Source organism: Arvicola amphibius, chromosome 12, assembly GCF_903992535.2.
Source record: "Arvicola amphibius chromosome 12, mArvAmp1.2, whole genome shotgun sequence".
Taxonomy (NCBI): Eukaryota; Metazoa; Chordata; class Mammalia; order Rodentia; family Cricetidae; genus Arvicola; species Arvicola amphibius.
Genome location: NC_052058.2, coordinates 109,833,409 through 109,850,569, shown reverse-complemented (window position 1 = coordinate 109,850,569; position 17,161 = coordinate 109,833,409). Strand labels below are relative to the sequence as shown.

The 17,161-nt window shown below is 39.8% G+C and overlaps 1 protein-coding gene across 1 annotated transcript in view; it reads right to left on the bottom strand.

The window, feature by feature from the left end:
• Positions 1-17,161, bottom strand: part of Phlpp1 (PH domain and leucine rich repeat protein phosphatase 1) — a 212,216-nt gene that overhangs the window by 31,018 nt on the left and 164,037 nt on the right. Inside the window, exons 12-13 of the mRNA XM_038349966.1 lie at positions 16,383-16,545; positions 5,218-5,348 (exon numbers count right to left, since the gene is read on the bottom strand). Of these exons, the coding sequence (XP_038205894.1) occupies positions 5,218-5,348; positions 16,383-16,545 (294 nt within the window). The remainder of the gene's footprint in view (positions 1-5,217; positions 5,349-16,382; positions 16,546-17,161) is intronic.

Here is a 17,161-nt window from a genome sequence, read left to right as displayed (position 1 = left end):
AACTTCTGACAATAAATGGCACCCAAATGTTAGGCAACTACATCCACATAAAACAAGAGAGAGCTTGGAAAAGAGTTCGAGACACACAGAATCAGAGGAAAGAGTGGTGTCCTAGTCTCGTGTCTCTTATGCTGGCCACAGTAGAGGGATGTGTCTCCTGACCCCAGCACCATAGGATAAGCCACATGGTGGGTTCCCACAGTCTTTCATACTGTATCACAGAAAAGCATCTTCTGGCAGTGGCCTGAGGGAGGTAGCTAGCTGGCAAAACAGAGGCTAAGGCCACTCAGCAGTATAAAGGCTCATGGAGTTAGAAAAGGATTACAGATATACAGTAAAGAAAGATTCAGACAAAAAACCCTCTAACAGGTTAAAGTGTGTTTAAAAAAACATACATAAGCTTGGGAGAGAGAAAAGAAAGTGTATATACAGTCATAGATTAAAAAATACAGTTTAAAAATAATTAAGGTCTTAAAAAGGGAGTAAAGTAATATAAAAAAGAGCCACGTAAAAATAAAAAATACACATAGAGTCTAGATACTATATGTTATTGTATCTTTAAATTTTTTGACTGCTGAGGAAGGAGTATTAGCTGCTAAGAGACATTGGATTATAAAAGTTGCTGGAATAGACCAACTGATATAATTTAAAAATGTCTTGACTTCAAAATGGAAGTTAAAACTATGTTACGTTGGAGAAAGGATTATGCTTTTATTCCACAGGAAATGAAAGGCTGCAGATTCATTTAAAATTAATGATGATCAGGTTTGATTGAGGAAGACACACTGAAAATCCTAGCTACAAACATAAAGAAATAAACCTAGAAGAGCAAGACACATGATGTATATTTTAACTGCTCAAATATAAAACAACAACAAAAAACATTTTTGGCTGACTTGTATACAATGCAGTCTATATTTATAATACATAAACAGTTGCTACCTTTAAAAATTTATGTATTTTCATAACAAGGGGACCAAACACCAGTGAAAACTGAGGGATCAGGTGATCTTGCATTTCAAAATGCCTCTGTTACAGTCTCCTCAAAATTCTTCATCGAAAACAGCTTCAAGGCTGCTGGCTGAGATGGTCCAACCTCACAGACTACTCTAGCTGGGACTTCATTATTATCCCAATTTTCTGAAAGTGCCCACAGACAAGAAGTCTAGAGAACAAGGCCCACATTCCCAAAAGATGGGTTGTGGGTGTTTATTATTTAAGGAGGTTTAGTTACAAATTGTTATTTGTCTTAGTTTTAAAAAAAACCCTAAGCTATAGAGTTAAATTCAAAGATCTCTTTCTAAAGGAAACAAGGGGAATATGATATAGAAATGATGAGATTAAATGGTAATTATTGACTTTACTTTAATCCAAAAAACAACTATTAATCTTAAATTTACATCTGTATAGATTTTGGTTTACTGATACAAATTTAAGGTTAATTTTGTTATTTTGCATGTATATTTCTACTCTTGTTTAGGGTATTGAGTTTACACAGTTTATTTAAAAATGTAGTATATAATAAAGAAATACAGACTAACAGTCATCTATAATAGTTAATTTGTAGTCATGTCAGGTGTTTTCAATGTCATAAATATTTAGATAGATGGGTCTTCAAATACTTCAAAGGCCTACAGAATATAGCATCTAATATTTTCAATAATGTAAGGCTTTTCATGACAGTGAGACAAGTCTGCTCCTGACAGTACCAATATACTTCAAAGAAAATGAGGGGCATTGAAAAAACACAGTATGGAGTTTATTTTCTTTATGGCAAAAGCTAGTCATTTGGGAAAAAAAAAAACTGTTCTTGCTGTTCTGTTGACAGTATACTGTCCAAACTTGACCAGCAGGACATAAAAAAGGAGACTGCTGAACTTTTTCAATATGAGGTAGGCCAGTCCTTCAAAAGTCCCTGCTTTTCAGAAATGTCAGTCAGATATACTAGGCCTGTAGGCCAAAACTGGATGATCCAAAATTATGGAAGAACCTAGGGTAACTGTCAATGCAGCCAGATGTCCCTGTCATTAGGTTACATTTCACTCTTTCTGGGGTCTTTGACAGAGCTGAAGATTAAATAGTCATAGTTAGAGTATTTCTTAGTGATAATCAAATGTAAATGAGGTCTAAAACTTTAGAGTCACAAAGATAAGATAAATTTCAGAGTATTTTCTCTAAACTAGCCAAATATAAATGGACTGGACATTGTAACTGTAATTCTTAATATCTGTTTTGCTGTATATAATTTTACTATGTTAAAGTTAAAAATCTTACTTTTTAATTATACAAAATGGGAGAAATGTGGATTATTCCTTTATACTGTGTGAACATATATTCTAAGATTAGCTTAATAAAGAAGCTGACTGGCCGATAGCTGAATAGAATAAAATTGGGCGGAACAGCCAAACAGAATGCTGTGAGAAAGAAGGGTGGAGTCAGGAGTCAGATACAGAGAGAAGCAAGATGGGCATGCTATACAAGGAAAAGGCATCAAACCATGCAGCAAAGTGTAGATAAGAAATATGGGTCAACTTAAATATAAGAGTTAGCTAGTAATAAGCTTGAGCTATTGGTTAAGCATTTATAGTTAATATTAAGCCTCTGTGTGGTTACTTGAGAGTGGCTTGCAGGACAGAAATTTCCACCAACAGGCAATAAAAAGTAAATGCACTGTTATGTATTATCCATAGATGCTATACTATATTTTCTCCCTATAAAATATTACCATGTTCCTGTCCCCATCTGTCACACACCTCTTCCACTTTCCTGATTCTAAGGACAACTGATGGTCCATGTCCAAAGACTTTACAGACCAAAAAATTTTCAGAGATATAATTCCACTTTCCAATTGTTACAGGAAAAAAAGTCAATGTCTCTGCCTTGTTCAACAATCCTCACTCTAGCTTAACTAAGTAACTCAACAGTCACCTAAAAGATGGCGGCATGAACTCCTAACATCTTGCCAGCTGGAATGGGGCTGAGCCTAAGAGCTGGGGCCACAGGAGAGCTCCCGTACTCACTCACTCTAGTTCCCATAGAACAAGTCCAACAATCCCCAACCACAGTAATGTTAGAGATGCTCTAGTTATTAAGAAGACACAGTCTCTGTGACACTAGCCAGAAGGTGACATTTTCAGTATTATGATTCATCCTTACTAATTATTTTTTAACTCTGAGAGCACAACGCCTTCACCACAGGTCAGTCACTCTAGTAACATATGTTAACTGCGGAGATGTTAACAGATTTGTTATTTGTTCATGCAAATATTTCTGTGGGATCACTTATCACTTATCTGTCAGCAATCTACCTGTATATATGTCTGTCATCTACCTACCTATGATGTACCTAGCAACTATCTGTGATATGTTTGTCTGTCTTTCTACCTACCTATCTATCATACATCTATCATTTATGGTGGTTTAGCATATTTTTATAATTACGTCACAAATATTTTCAAGTTATTTTATATTCATTCCAAATATAACTGAAACTACCCTGGTAATTATCTCATTTGAACTGAGGATCTATGAACAGTTGATGACTTCTAGGGGATAGGGTCAGTTTTCTTTGAGGGTGTGATAGGCTGACCACATCCTAGGGGATAGCCCCACACCTAGAAGTATAGAGTGGACAGGTCATTTATACCTCAAAAACTTCAAGGGATTGTGAGGTAGAATTGTGTCTGGAAGGAACCAGGGGGAGAAGTTAGAGGCTGCGAGTAAAGAAGAAAAAGGAGACAAAATTAGGAAAGCTAAGTTTTAGTATTCAGAGCAATGATCTAAGCAAGTGTTTGAAAGACTTACAGGATGGGTCAGTTACTTTTAAAGAAAGCTGTACTAAAGAAGGCCAGGTGTTCTTAAAGAGTCAGTTTGAAATATCTCAGAATTTTTTTCTTGAACATCTTTTTGTGCATGGGTATAATTCTTTTTTAAAAAATTTCAATGCCCTTGCTCATTTTCTATTTGAATTAGACCTAAATTAATTAGAATTAAAAGGAATTTATTTTATTTTTAATTCTGTGTATGTGCACATGCAGTATATTCAGGTAACTTCTTAGGACATAAGAGGTCACTGGAACCCCTGAAGCTGGAGTCCTATGCAAGAACATACACTCTTGACCACTAAACTATCTCTCCAGTCCAAAATGAGAGTATTTTTTCCAGGCTTATAAGAGTGATTTCTGATAACAGCATTAATGCTTTAGTTTTTCCAGTATTTCTTCCCAGCTGTTATCTGTCTTTTAGATTTACTTTTAGTAGTTGTAGGAATTAATAAAAGTATGTGTGTGTGTACACTAATCTACATATACTGACTTCTTTTATTGAGACTTTCTCAACCTTTTCTGACATAAAAAATAAATCTACAGTTTACAAATACATTAAAATCATTCCCCAAATTCTTATCTTTTCAGTTTTTTCCTAACATATGTCAGATGACTTACAAAAGAAATGAAAAAACCCCACCCATCAATGTCTAGGAACATATGGCAGAAATAATAACTACACTGGGCCACCACTCACATAATCCTACACCTTAAAGGAGAATACTCTTACTATTTGTTACCTATCCTTTAGGGTGTGTTTCAGGTATATGCAGATACTCACATGTACAATGCACACAGGTTTAATCTGCAAAACATTGGATGATGTGTGTACAAAGTTTTGCAAATTTTTTTGTTTAATACTATATTGTAAAGATCCATCTGATTACAGCTTGATATCAGATTGTTAATGGCTGTGTTTGTGAAGCACAATTTAATTATATCATAAATATCTGGAGTTCTGTGATGAATATTCACATAGTGGCACCTTTTTTACTGATGCTACTTTTATACTTCAATTCATTACACTTTATCAACATTTACCATTAACTCTTTCAAAATGGAAGAAAACTTTTGCAGGACCTAACTGCAACTATCCCACACTTCCATTTTCTTTTCTTCAAAGAATCTAGATTTGAGTTTGTAACAGCTTCCTTCACATCACCTACCTGGTTCAAAATCTTTTGGTTACATCCGCATTAGGTGTCACAATCATGTTACCAGAAACTACTGGGATTTATGTTCCCATCTTGGATAATATCATCCTTCTGTGTTCTGTCCAGGTGTGTATATGGCTACTAAGTCAAAGGAATCTTCCTGTCTCAAATGTTTATCAAGTTGTAAATCCCACTACTAGTGAACACTTGAGAGGCCACAGTGCTTTGTTAATACTCACTTCAGCAGCTCCAGGCTTTTGTGGTCCAAGGCGAGGCGAGGGTTTCCAGTCAAGTCTAGCTCTTGCAATTTAGGCGGCAGGTTTTCTGGTAACGTGATTTCGCTCAGCTCATTACAGCTCAGATCTACACACTGACGGAACAATGGAAACAAGGTGATCTGGAGAGGCTGTAGATGAGCACTGACCACTACAAAGGCCTGCCACTGTGTCTCACTCATTTAAAGATTTGGCTATATAAATTCTTTTCACTTTCTTTGATTCTACCATTAATCTTTTCCATTGAAGTCTAGCTCTGCATTTAAGATAAAGCATTAATTGAAAAAAAAACCTATTTTCCCATGGCTTATATCTGTGCCTGCTTGGGCCTTCAGGGCTATAATTCCAACATTAACATGAACTCCAAGGACCTTCTCAATGCAAAAGAAAAGAAGAGGAAGACACAGAACTTTAAAAACAAACCTGGACATAAAGAAAATAAATAACAAATTTGAAAATGGGGAATAGGATTAAACAGCTTTCGAAAGATAAAACACAAACAGCTGAGGAAGACTTCAAGAAATGTTTGACATTCTTAGCCCTCAGGGAAATGCAAACCCAACCTAATTTGAGATCTTACACCATTCAGAATGGTCAGCGAAAACAAAAGCTGGCTCGTGAAGTAAGGATACGGGGAAGAACATCTACTCATGGTTGGGACTACAAACTTCTACAGCTATAATGTAAATCAGCATGTCAGTTCCTCAGGGAGCCTGGAACAGATCCACCTCACCATCAGCTATACCACTCTTGGACACATACCTAAAGGACTCTACATCCTACTACCGAGACACCTGCGCATCCATATTCATTGATGCTCTATTCATAGTTACCAGATAGTAGAAATAGCCTAGATATCCATCAACTGATGAACAATTATGAAAATATCGTACATTTACACAATGGAAAATTATTCAGCTGTTAAGAAAAAGGGAATTATGAAATTTTAAGTAAATGAATGGAGCTAGAAAAAGTCATCCTGAGGTAAGTAACCCAGACCTCAAAAGGCAAATGTTGTATGTTTTCTCTTACATGTGGATGCTAGCTTTGAAGCTTTAGATGTGTGTGCTTCAATCCAAGTAATTACAGAGGTTAGGTACCTAATAAGGGGCCAGTTGAGAGGAGGAAATCTTCCAAAAAAAGGGAAATAAGAGCAGAGTACTTTAAAAAGATAAAAGGGAAACTCAGATAGGAGAGTTAAATGAGGGAGGGAGACGGAAAGAAGGGTAAAGGAGTGAATATGGGAAGGGACAATTAACATCAAAGTGCATCTGAAAAGCCATATGGAAACCTAGTACTACAGAAGCTTTCTAAAATATATACAAACAAGAAAGAAATCTAAATGGAGTCACCAAATAATAGGGTAGACAATGCTGCAACCAAACATCTTATGACACCAAGTGAACCTCAAGTGACAGGAACTGACGACATCTTTTTGAGTCTATTGGACAAAGGTATCCACGGAACCTCCAAATATCATAGACTATTGATTACTTTTCACAACTTGATTCTAAGTCCCTATTGCTGAAGAAAATGCCATCAAACACAAGAGAAGTTAAAAGCTTCTACTGATTAGTATCATGGTACTTAAGGTACTCTGCATGCTACTGGAGGAGAAAGGTAGTTAGTATCACCCAGCTACAAACCCTGAGATTACAACAGGAGCCTGCCTGCATAGATACTGGTGCAATAGTGGACAAAGGGGGAGTAGCCAAGCACTTTTTTTTTAATTGGATCTAAGGCCCACTCCATGAGATGGAATCTTTATCTGACACTGCTGAAGTGGTCAATACCTGAAACTAGATAGTGAACCGGCCTAGGGAGAAAACCTATGATTATTAATTCGCTAAAAGAACACAGCAATAAGATGACTTCCGATGACATATCTATATATAATATGTATATACTGCTATACCCATAGTGCAGTGTGCCATATATATGTCTTATATGTATACGCTGCTATAGCCATAAAGCAGTGTTCCATACATATCTCTCATATGTATACACTGCTATATCCATAGTGCAGTGCCCCATATATATATATATATATATATATATATATATATATATATATATATATACACACATATGTATACACATATACATATGGTATATATATATATATATATATATATATCATATGTATACACTGCTATAGCCACAGAGCAGTGTCCCATATATTTCTCTCATACGTATACACTGCTATGCTCATAGAGCAAAGCCTCACTCAACTGACATCAGAGAAGCTTCTTGCTTCAGATGGGATTTAAGCACGGAGATCCACAACTGTACAATGTGCAGAGAGTGAGAGACTTTGGAGCACTCAGTCCTAAAGGGGATGGATGTCTTCATCAAATCCTTCACCTCAGGGCTCAGGGAGCTATGCAGAACAGTAGGTGGAGAGACTATAAGGGCCAGAGTAGACAGATGACTCCATGGAAACTGTCTTTCAGACCCAACATGCCTGATGACATATGAACTCGCAGAGACTGTGGCACCAGGCACAAGACCTGTACAGGTTGAAGCCAGATGGGATCCCAGTAATGATAGGGAGAAGTAGACATCAGGTCCCAATGCCACCCAGGAAGCAGTTTGCAAGTGATACACCTGTTGTCAAGGAAACATCCACTTTCTCTAATGGACTGTCCAGGGTATTAACACTCCAGGGAAGGCCATGCGCCCAGAGGTAGTTGGCTTACAAAAACAAACTCAATGGTAGTTTTGCTTTGTTGTGGCATTTTTTGCTCTTACAGGTCTTTTTCCTGTTTTTTTTTTTTTTGTTCTTATGAGATTTTTCATTATTTACTTCATTGTTGTCTCTTTGTTTCTTATTTTTTATTTTTTGTTTGAAAGAGAGTGAGAGAATCAAGCTAGCTAGGTAGAGGAGTGGAACTGGGAGAAACTGGGGGAGTGCATAATCAAAATATATTATATGAAAAACATTTAATTAAAAAATTCATCCATTGAACTTGCACCAGAAATGTAGGAAATGATTAGTAATGCAAGAACACAGAAGACAAAGTCAACCCTGGAAGATTGCATAGTGATCCAGGGAATGATAATAGCCAGTCCTTGGGAAAAAGAACTGGCCAGAACAGGAACGAGTGGGCAGAAAACCCTTCTCTGACATCCTGTACCTCCTGACTTACAGGTGAGTACAAATACCTTGAATTTAGAAGACACCACAGAAATGCCTGTCAGTCTGAGTTAGAATCAAGATCGAGATCAGTGGTTCTCAACTCCAGGGGGCACTGGAAGACCCTTTAAGGGTCACCTCAGACCATCAGGAATGTTAGTTGTTTGCATTACAATTCATAACAGTAGCAAAATTACAGTTATGAAATAGCAGTGAAAATAATTTTATGGTTGGGGGTTACATGAGAAACATTAAAGGGTTGCAGCATTAGGAAGCTTGAGAACTACTGGTCTATATTATACAGATTTTACTGAGAAAAAAAACTCTACAGAAAAACTATGTCTACGAGGAGAGAGATAACTGACTAGAAGTAAGGTATCACCTGATTGAACAATGCAAGCCTACGTGGAAGCACAGAAGTCAAAGTATAGATTTGCTTTGACGTAGGTGGGTCTTCTGTCTATGTGTTACTTTCACTGGTTAATAAAGAAACTGCCTTGGCCTTTTGATAAGCCAGCCCTTAGGTGGGTGGAGGGGACAGAACCAGAATTCTGGGAGAAAGAAAGCAGAGTCAGGCAGATGCCATGATTCTCCGACCCGAGACGGATGCAGGTTAGGATCTTTCCGGGTAAGCCACCACCTCGTGGTGCTACACAGATTACTAAATATGGGTTAAAGCAGGATGTGAGATTTAGCCAATGAGAGGCTGGAACTAATGGGTCAGGCAGTGTTTAAATGAATACAGTTTCCGTGTAATTATTTTGGGTAAAGCTAGCTGGCGTCTAAGAATCGGCCTGCCACTCCCCTTTCACTACACTGCTTCTCTATATAAAATTGCACTTGGATATAATTAGTCAAATGCAATTAACATTTAAACTCAATCTGTAGATAATCTTCCTTTTACTTTGTTTGTTTGTTTTTTGGGTTTTTTGAGACAGAGTTTCTCTGTAGCTTTGGAGACTGCCTGGACCTTGCCCTGTAGACCAAGCTGGCCTGGAACTCACAGGAATCCCACCCGCCTCTGCCTCCCAAGTGCTAGGATTAAAGTCATTCACCACCACCGCCAAGTTAACCTTCCTCCTAAATTGACATATACTAACTATATTGATTTTTTTAAATAGATTTTTGGATTTAGTCACAAGAATTCATACTTATAACATGGTACATATATTTCTTTTAAAAGTTCATATGCTCCCAAACTGCATTCAATTCCTCCAAATACTGGATTTCCTGATATATGGAATTAATTGCAAAATTTGAACTGAAGAAAATGCATCCTGTGTTAATGGATCAATTTCCTAGTGTTGATGCTTTTTTTTTTAAGTTAAAAATTTCCGCTTCCTCCCCACCTCCCACTCCCCCCCCCCTCCAGTCCAAACAGCAGTCAGGGTTCCCTGCCCTGTGGGAAGTCCAAGGTCCTCCCCCCTCCATCCAGGTACAGGATGTGCATCTAAACAGACTAGGCTCCCTCAAAGCCAGTACATGCAGTAGGATCAAAACCCAGTGCCATTGTCCTTGGCTTCTCAGTCAGCCCTCATTGTCCGCCATGTTCAGAAAGTCCAGTTTGATCCCATGTTTTTTCAGTCCCAGTCGAGCTGGCCTTGGTGAGCTCCCATTAGATCAGCCCCACCATCTCAGTGGGTGGGCGCACTCCTCGCAGTCGTGACTTCCTTCCTCATATTCTCCCACCTTCAGCTCCTCATTTGGGCCTTGGGAGCTCAGTCCAGTGCTCGAATGTGGGTTTCTGTCTCTATTTCCATCCATCGCCAGATGAAGATTCTATGGTGATATTCATCATTGTGGCTATGGGACAAGGCCAGTTCAGGCACCCTCTCCTCTGATGCCCAAAGAACAAGCTGGGGACATCTCCTTGGACCTGGGAACTCCTCTAGAGTCAAGTATCTTGCCAACCCTAAAATGGCTCCCTTAATTAAGATATCTACTCCCCTGCTCCCATATCCACCCTTCCTCCATTCCAACCATCCTATTCCCCAAGCTCTTCCCAAACCTCCCCTTCTCCCTTCCCTCTCCCCATCTCTCCTTATACCAACCTCACCCCTATCCCTGTGCACCCAACTTTTGCCTGGCAATCTTGTCTACTTTCAATATCTAGAAGGATAACTACATGATTTTCTTTTGGTTCACCTTCTTATTTAGCTTCTCTAGGATCACAAATTATAGGCTCAGTGTCCTTTATTTATGGCTAGAATCCACTTATGAGTGAGTACATACCAAATTCATCTTTTTGGGTCTGGGTTGCCTCACTCAGAATAGTGTTTTCTATTTCCATCCATTTGCATGCAAAGTTCAAGATGTCATTGTTTTTTACCGCTGAGTAGTACTCTAATGTGTATATATTCCACACTTTCTTTATCCATTCTTCCATTGAAGGGCATCTAGGTTGTTTCCAGGTTCTGGCTATTACAAACAATGCTGCTATGAACATAGTTGAACAAATGCTTTTGTAGTATGATAGGGCATCTCTTGGGTATATTCCCAAGAGTGGTATTGCTGGATCCTGGGGTAGGTTGATCCCGAATTTCCTGAGAAACCACCACACTGATTTCCAAAGTGGTTGCACAAGTTTGCATTCCCACCAGCAGTGGATGAATGTACCCCTTACTCTACATCCTCTCCAGCAAGGGCTATCATTAGTGTTTTTGATTTTAGCCATTCTGACAGGTGTAAGATGGTATCTCAAAGTTGTTTTGATTTGCATTTCCCTGATAGCTAAGGAGGTTGAGCATGACCTTAAGTGTCTTTTGGCCATTTGAACTTCTTCTGTTGAGAATTCTCTGTTCAGTTCAGTGCTCCATTTTTTAATTGGGTTAATTAGCATTTTAAAGTCTAGTTTCGGGCTGGAGAGATGGCTCAGAGGTTAAGAGCATTGCCTGCTCTTCCAAAGGTCCTGAGTTCAATTCCCAGCAACCACATGGTGGCTCACAACCATCTGTAATGGGGTCTGCTGCCCTCTTCTGGCCTGCAGGCATACACACAGAATATTGTATACATAATAAATAAATATTTGAAAAAAAAAAGTCTAGTTTCTTGAGTTCTTTATATATTTTGGAGATCAGACCTTTGTCTGATGCGAGGTTGGTGAAGATCTTCTCCCAATCAGTAGGTAGCCTTTTTGTCTTAATGACAGTGTCCTTTGCTTTACAGAAGCTTCTCAGTTTCAGCAGGTCCCATTTATTCATTGTTGCTCTTATTGTCTGTGCTGCTGGGGTTCTACGTAGGAAGTGGACCCCTGTGCCCAAATGTTGTAGAGTACTTCCCACTTTCTCTTCTATCAGGTTCAGTGTGTTCAGATTGATATTGAGGTCATTAATCCATTTGGACTTGAGTTTTGTGCATTTTCAGAACATTTCCTAAATGCCTATTGCTGAATCTGATTCCAGGACTCGGATACTGGTTTCTGTCCTTGCTGCTATATGTACATTACAGAAGCTGCCCTGATTTCAAATCTATGAGACCAACTACTCTACTCACTTGCACCTTTCTTTCCATCCCCTCATGTTGTGAAGAACCAATTCTCTTGTTCCGCCCACTTAACCCAGCCTTCTCACCACATTTTGGAGATCTTCACAACTAAGCACACACTTTTTAACTGCACACTAGTGACAAGAACGCCTTATAGGCTTGCTGGGCATAGCTGAGCCAGGCCAAACCACACTGCTGGTTCTGATGTCGTATTCCTCCCTTGTTGATTAAGAGCTGATCTATACTGAGAGGAAAGTCTGTCTATTTACAGCTTCTTAAAGCCACTGATTAAAAATAATCTAGAGTCTATCGCTTGGGGATGAGCTTACAGCATGTCAGAGTAACTTACGAAGAGAATGCAGGAAGCCATATTCAAGAGTCATAAGCCATGAAGCATCACAAACCATGAGACCTGACACACAGGACCTGAAGATGTGGGTACTGAAATCCCACATACAAGCTGTACTGACCAAGTTCCATTGGTGAAAACCCATTTCACTTGTGTAGAATTCCCACAAATATTACAGAAGGTGAGTACATTACTCCATGGCCTTTACACAGCTCAGGGGCCCTGCAGGGAAGAACGGAGTACCAGCTCCACACCTACCTTGGTTTCTTGATATGTCAGCCACCAATGGCCTAGGCATGGACCCAGGCCCAGGTCCAAATCCTACTTATGTTGTGATGTGGGTCATGTTTCTCTCACTAGGTGACAGAAAACTGGCTGGATACATAAGGGAGTTAAAGGCCAGCCTGGGACAAATGAGACTATGCCTTAAAAACAAACAGAAGGAGAAAACCCCCAATGGCATCAAGGAAGCTGTGACTAGACACTTGCTTCTGAAGATTGGAAGTCATGGACACTGGAGAAATGGAGCTGAATAAAACATGAGCTTATCCTGAGTTCTGTCTCTACAACCCATGTAAATGTAGAAGAGAAAAACTCCACACAAGTTGTCCTCTGGCCTCCAGCATGTCATAGTATACACATGCCCACACATACATTATACACACACCATATCAATAAACCAAGTTTTAAAATAGGCTACAGGGCTCATTTGCAGTGAAGACTTTTAAGGTTTTATTAATCATTGGGAATCAGGAATTTTGGAAATTTTAAATGTATGAATATGCCATATATGTGCATACATGCATGCATGTATGTGTGTGTGTGTGTATAGGTATAAAACCCTATTTTTCCCAACAGCAATTTGGAAACATAAAGAACACTTGCTATTACTTGAACTCCAGTTACCTGCCACCTGAAAAACCAATAATTACTGTATCTGTTTGTAATGGAGGGAAATGCTACATCATAAGACAAAGAACCTAAAGAAACTAATTTGAAAACAGCACCAGAAGCAAACGTTTAAAAGGGAGCTCAGGGCTACAGAAATGGTTCAGCAGCTAAGAACACTGGCTGCTCTTGCAGAGGACCAGAGTTTGGTGTTCAGCACCCACATGGTAGCTCACAACCTCCAGTTCAAGGAGATCCAGCACCCTCTCTGGCCTTCGCTGGTGTGCACAGAATACACTTTATTTTTAAGAAGCAATCCCCACTGGAAAAAGTGAACAGAATTTTAAATGGAGGCATAACTGTGTTAGAGAGAATAGCAGAAAAAGAAGGAACTCCACAGAAAGAGAAAGCACTGATTCCAGAATCCAGAAGTCCAAGGAAAAACCTAGAATAGGATTAGTTTTTCACTCTGTAAGACCATATAGTGAAAATCTGAGCATTTTAAATGCCCATTTCTAATTCCTTCTCTTCTCACCTCTACAGGGGCTAAGTCATGACAGTTAGTGTCAACTGACAATCTGACAGAGTCTAGAATTACTAGTGAGCCAGGCCTCTAGGCAGAACTGTGGGGGAATATCTTGATTAAGTTAAGTGATGTGAAAAGACCCCATCTCACTTGTAGGCGGACTCACCTAAACTGAAAGAAAGAGAGAGTGAGCTCTGCACAGGCATGTGTCATCCCTCTCTGCCAGCTGTGGGGACAATGTGACCAGGCAGCAGCTCCAAGCCCCGCTGATCTGGCTTCTTCCCCAGAATAAACGGTATCTTGAATTGGGAGCTAAAATAAATCCTTTCTCCCTTAAGCTACTTCTGTCAGGGTACTACTACAGCAGCTAAAAATAACTAAGGTAGAAGTAATGAAAACCAGGACTTCGAGAGGGCCAAGAAACCACCAGCCAGCAGCACAGGAGACCACATCCTAAGTAGAAGCCCAGTAGCACAAACACTGAGAGCAACAAATAATAAATGTGACCTCCTGAAACTAAGAAGCTTCTGCAAAGGAAAGGACACAGTCAACAAGACAAAATGGCAGCCTACAGAATGGGAAAAGATTTCACCAACCCCATATCGGCCAGAGGGCTGATTTCCAAAATATACGAAGAACTCAAGAAACTAAACATCAAACTACTAAATAATCCAATTAAAACATGGGATACAGATCTAAACAGAGAATTCTCAACAGAAGAACCAAAAAAAAAAAAAAAAAAAAAAACGAAAGACACGTAAGGAAATGCTCAAAATCCTTAGCCATCAGAGAAATGCAAATCTAAACAACTCTGACATATCATCTTGCATTGATCAGAAGGTTAAGATAAAAAACACTGATGACAGTTTATGCTGGAGAGGATGTGGAGTAAGGGGAACATTCCACTGTACAGCCGCAGTGGAAATCAGTATGGCACCTTCTCATAAAATGAGGAATCAGTTTACCTTAAGACCCAGCAATATCACTATTGGGCATATACCCGAAGGAGGTACACTCACACCACAAGGACATCTGTTCAACTATGTTCACAGCAGCATTATCAGTAATAGCCAGAACCTGGAAACAGCCTAGATATCTTTCAACCAAAGAGTGAATAAAGAAAATGTGGTACATTTACACAATGAAATACTATTCAGAAATAAAAAAAAAAAATGACATCTTGAAACTTGCAGGCAAATGGATGGAACTGGAAAAAACAACGCGAGTAAGGTAACCTAGATGCAGAAAGACAAATATAGTATGCACTAATCTAAGAGAATATCAGCTCTAAAGCAAAGGACATCCAGTCCACCACCCCAGAGAAACTAGGTATCAAAGAGGACCCTAAGAAAGACATATATGGATCCCCTGGGAAGGCAAATTAGACAAGATCTCCTGAGTAAACTGGGAGCATGGTGGGAGGAGGAATAATGAATGTGGAAGTGGGAGGGGAAGGGGAAGGAAAAGAGGAGGGCTCTGGAAGGTTGAGTTGGGAGAAGGACAGAGAAGGAGAGGGAGAGCAAGGAAAGAGATATCTTGATTGCAGGAGCCATTCTGGGGTTAGCGTGAAACTTAGCACTAGGGAGATTCCCAGGAATCCACAAAGATGACCACGGCTAAGAATCTAAGCAATAGTGGAGAGAGTGCTTGAACTGATCTTCCCCTGTAATCATACTGAGGACTACCTTAATTGACATCATAGATCCCTCATCCAGAAACTGACTGAAGCAGATCCAGAGATCCACAAGTAACCACTGGGCCAAACTCCTGGACTACAATTGAAGAGAGGACGGAGTGATAATATAAACAAAGGGGTCAAGGCCATGAAGAGGAAACCCACAGAATCAGCTGTCACAAACTAGTGGGAGCTCACTGACTTCAAACTGACAACTGGGGAACCTGCATAGGACCGAACTAGGCCTCTGAATGCAGATGACAATGGTGGGGCTTGGACAGTCCATGGGGCCACTGGCAGTGGATCAGGATCTAACACTAGTGCATGAACTGACTTTGTGGAGCCCGTTCTCTTTGGACAGATACCTTGCTCAGCCTATACACGGTGCGGGTAGGGGAGGGGGAATGTGAGTAGAGGAAGGAGGGGGAATTTGGATTGGGTTGTAAAAATAAATTAAGTAAATAAATAAAATTATGATAGGTAAATTAAAATAAGTAAATAAAATTATCATAAGCAAGAAAGAAAATTAGGACTTCACACAATTTAGCTATGCAAGCGCACAAACAAACAAAACTGCAAAGGACAATGGCTCTGGGCTCTGATTGTTCTTCATGGACGGGCTCTGTGGGAGCCTTCTCAGCTTGGTCGATCACCTTCCTGGACCTGGGGGGAGTTGGGAGGACCTTGGTCTTAGCATAGAGTGGGGAACCCTGATGGCTCCTTGGCCTTGAGAGGGAGGGAGGGGAGGTATGGGTGGAGGGGAGGAGAGGGAAGGGGGAGAAGGAGGGGAGAGAAGGGGGAGGAGGAGGGAAGGGAGGGGGGAGGAGGAGGGAAGGAGATGGAAATTTTTAAATATAAAAAAAATAAACCATGAGGGAAAAAAAAAAAAAAACTGTCACAGCAAAAGAGGAAATCTATACCTATGAGGCGCATTATATTAAGCCAGGCACAGAAACTAAGCAGAAACAGGATAAATGTGGAGTCTCCATGCCACTACAGCACAGCCCCCACAAAGTCTGGGAGGCCAATTCTTTGCTGACTTGGAGCCTGGTGTCCACAATCACCCACAAACCTTGACTTCTGGGAGCTGCATGACTTCAGGAAAGACTTCGATACAGTTAGAGTGAGCAATCACTGTGTGCATGCGCCTGCAGTTCAGGATCGTTGTTGGGATGGCTTTCAGTTTATTCCCACTGACATCAAGTTCTTCCAGTTCCTCCAGTTTTGCCATTTTACTAAGAGAAATGGAGGAAGAATTATCAATTCACTATAAGGCAGTTTAAATGGACAGACACAATGACAAAAGGAACTCATGACGTTAAAGATTCACTTAACAATAGTCATTTTTTTTTTTTTTTTTTTTTTTTTTTGAGACAGGGTTTCTCTGTGGCTTTGGAGCCTGTCCTGGAACTAGCTCTTGTAGACCAGGCTGGCCTCGAACTCACAGAGATCCGCCTGCCTCTGCCTCCCGAGTGCTGGGATTAAAGGCGTGCGCCACCACCGCCCGGCCCAACAATAGTCATTTTTGTAAACATTTTTCACTGTTGCTTTTGAGTAGTGAAATGTTTTATCACTTCCTTTCCTCTCACAGAACAAAAACTTAAGTTCAACTCTTCAACTGACAAGAAGGAAAATGGAAGCTCTTTTCTTCTTTTTTTATTCTATGTAGCTTAGTCTGAATTCCAGTGGAAATCCTACTTAAACTTAAAAAACTAACATTAATCACAGCAACTGCTTTGAGCTGAGGCTAAAAGTATGACTTCTTTGTGTTGAAGATGAGTACTAAAGCGGATACAGAGAAAACTACAAAGCTCCTATTCGCTACACCTGTCCTCAGACCCAGCACCCACT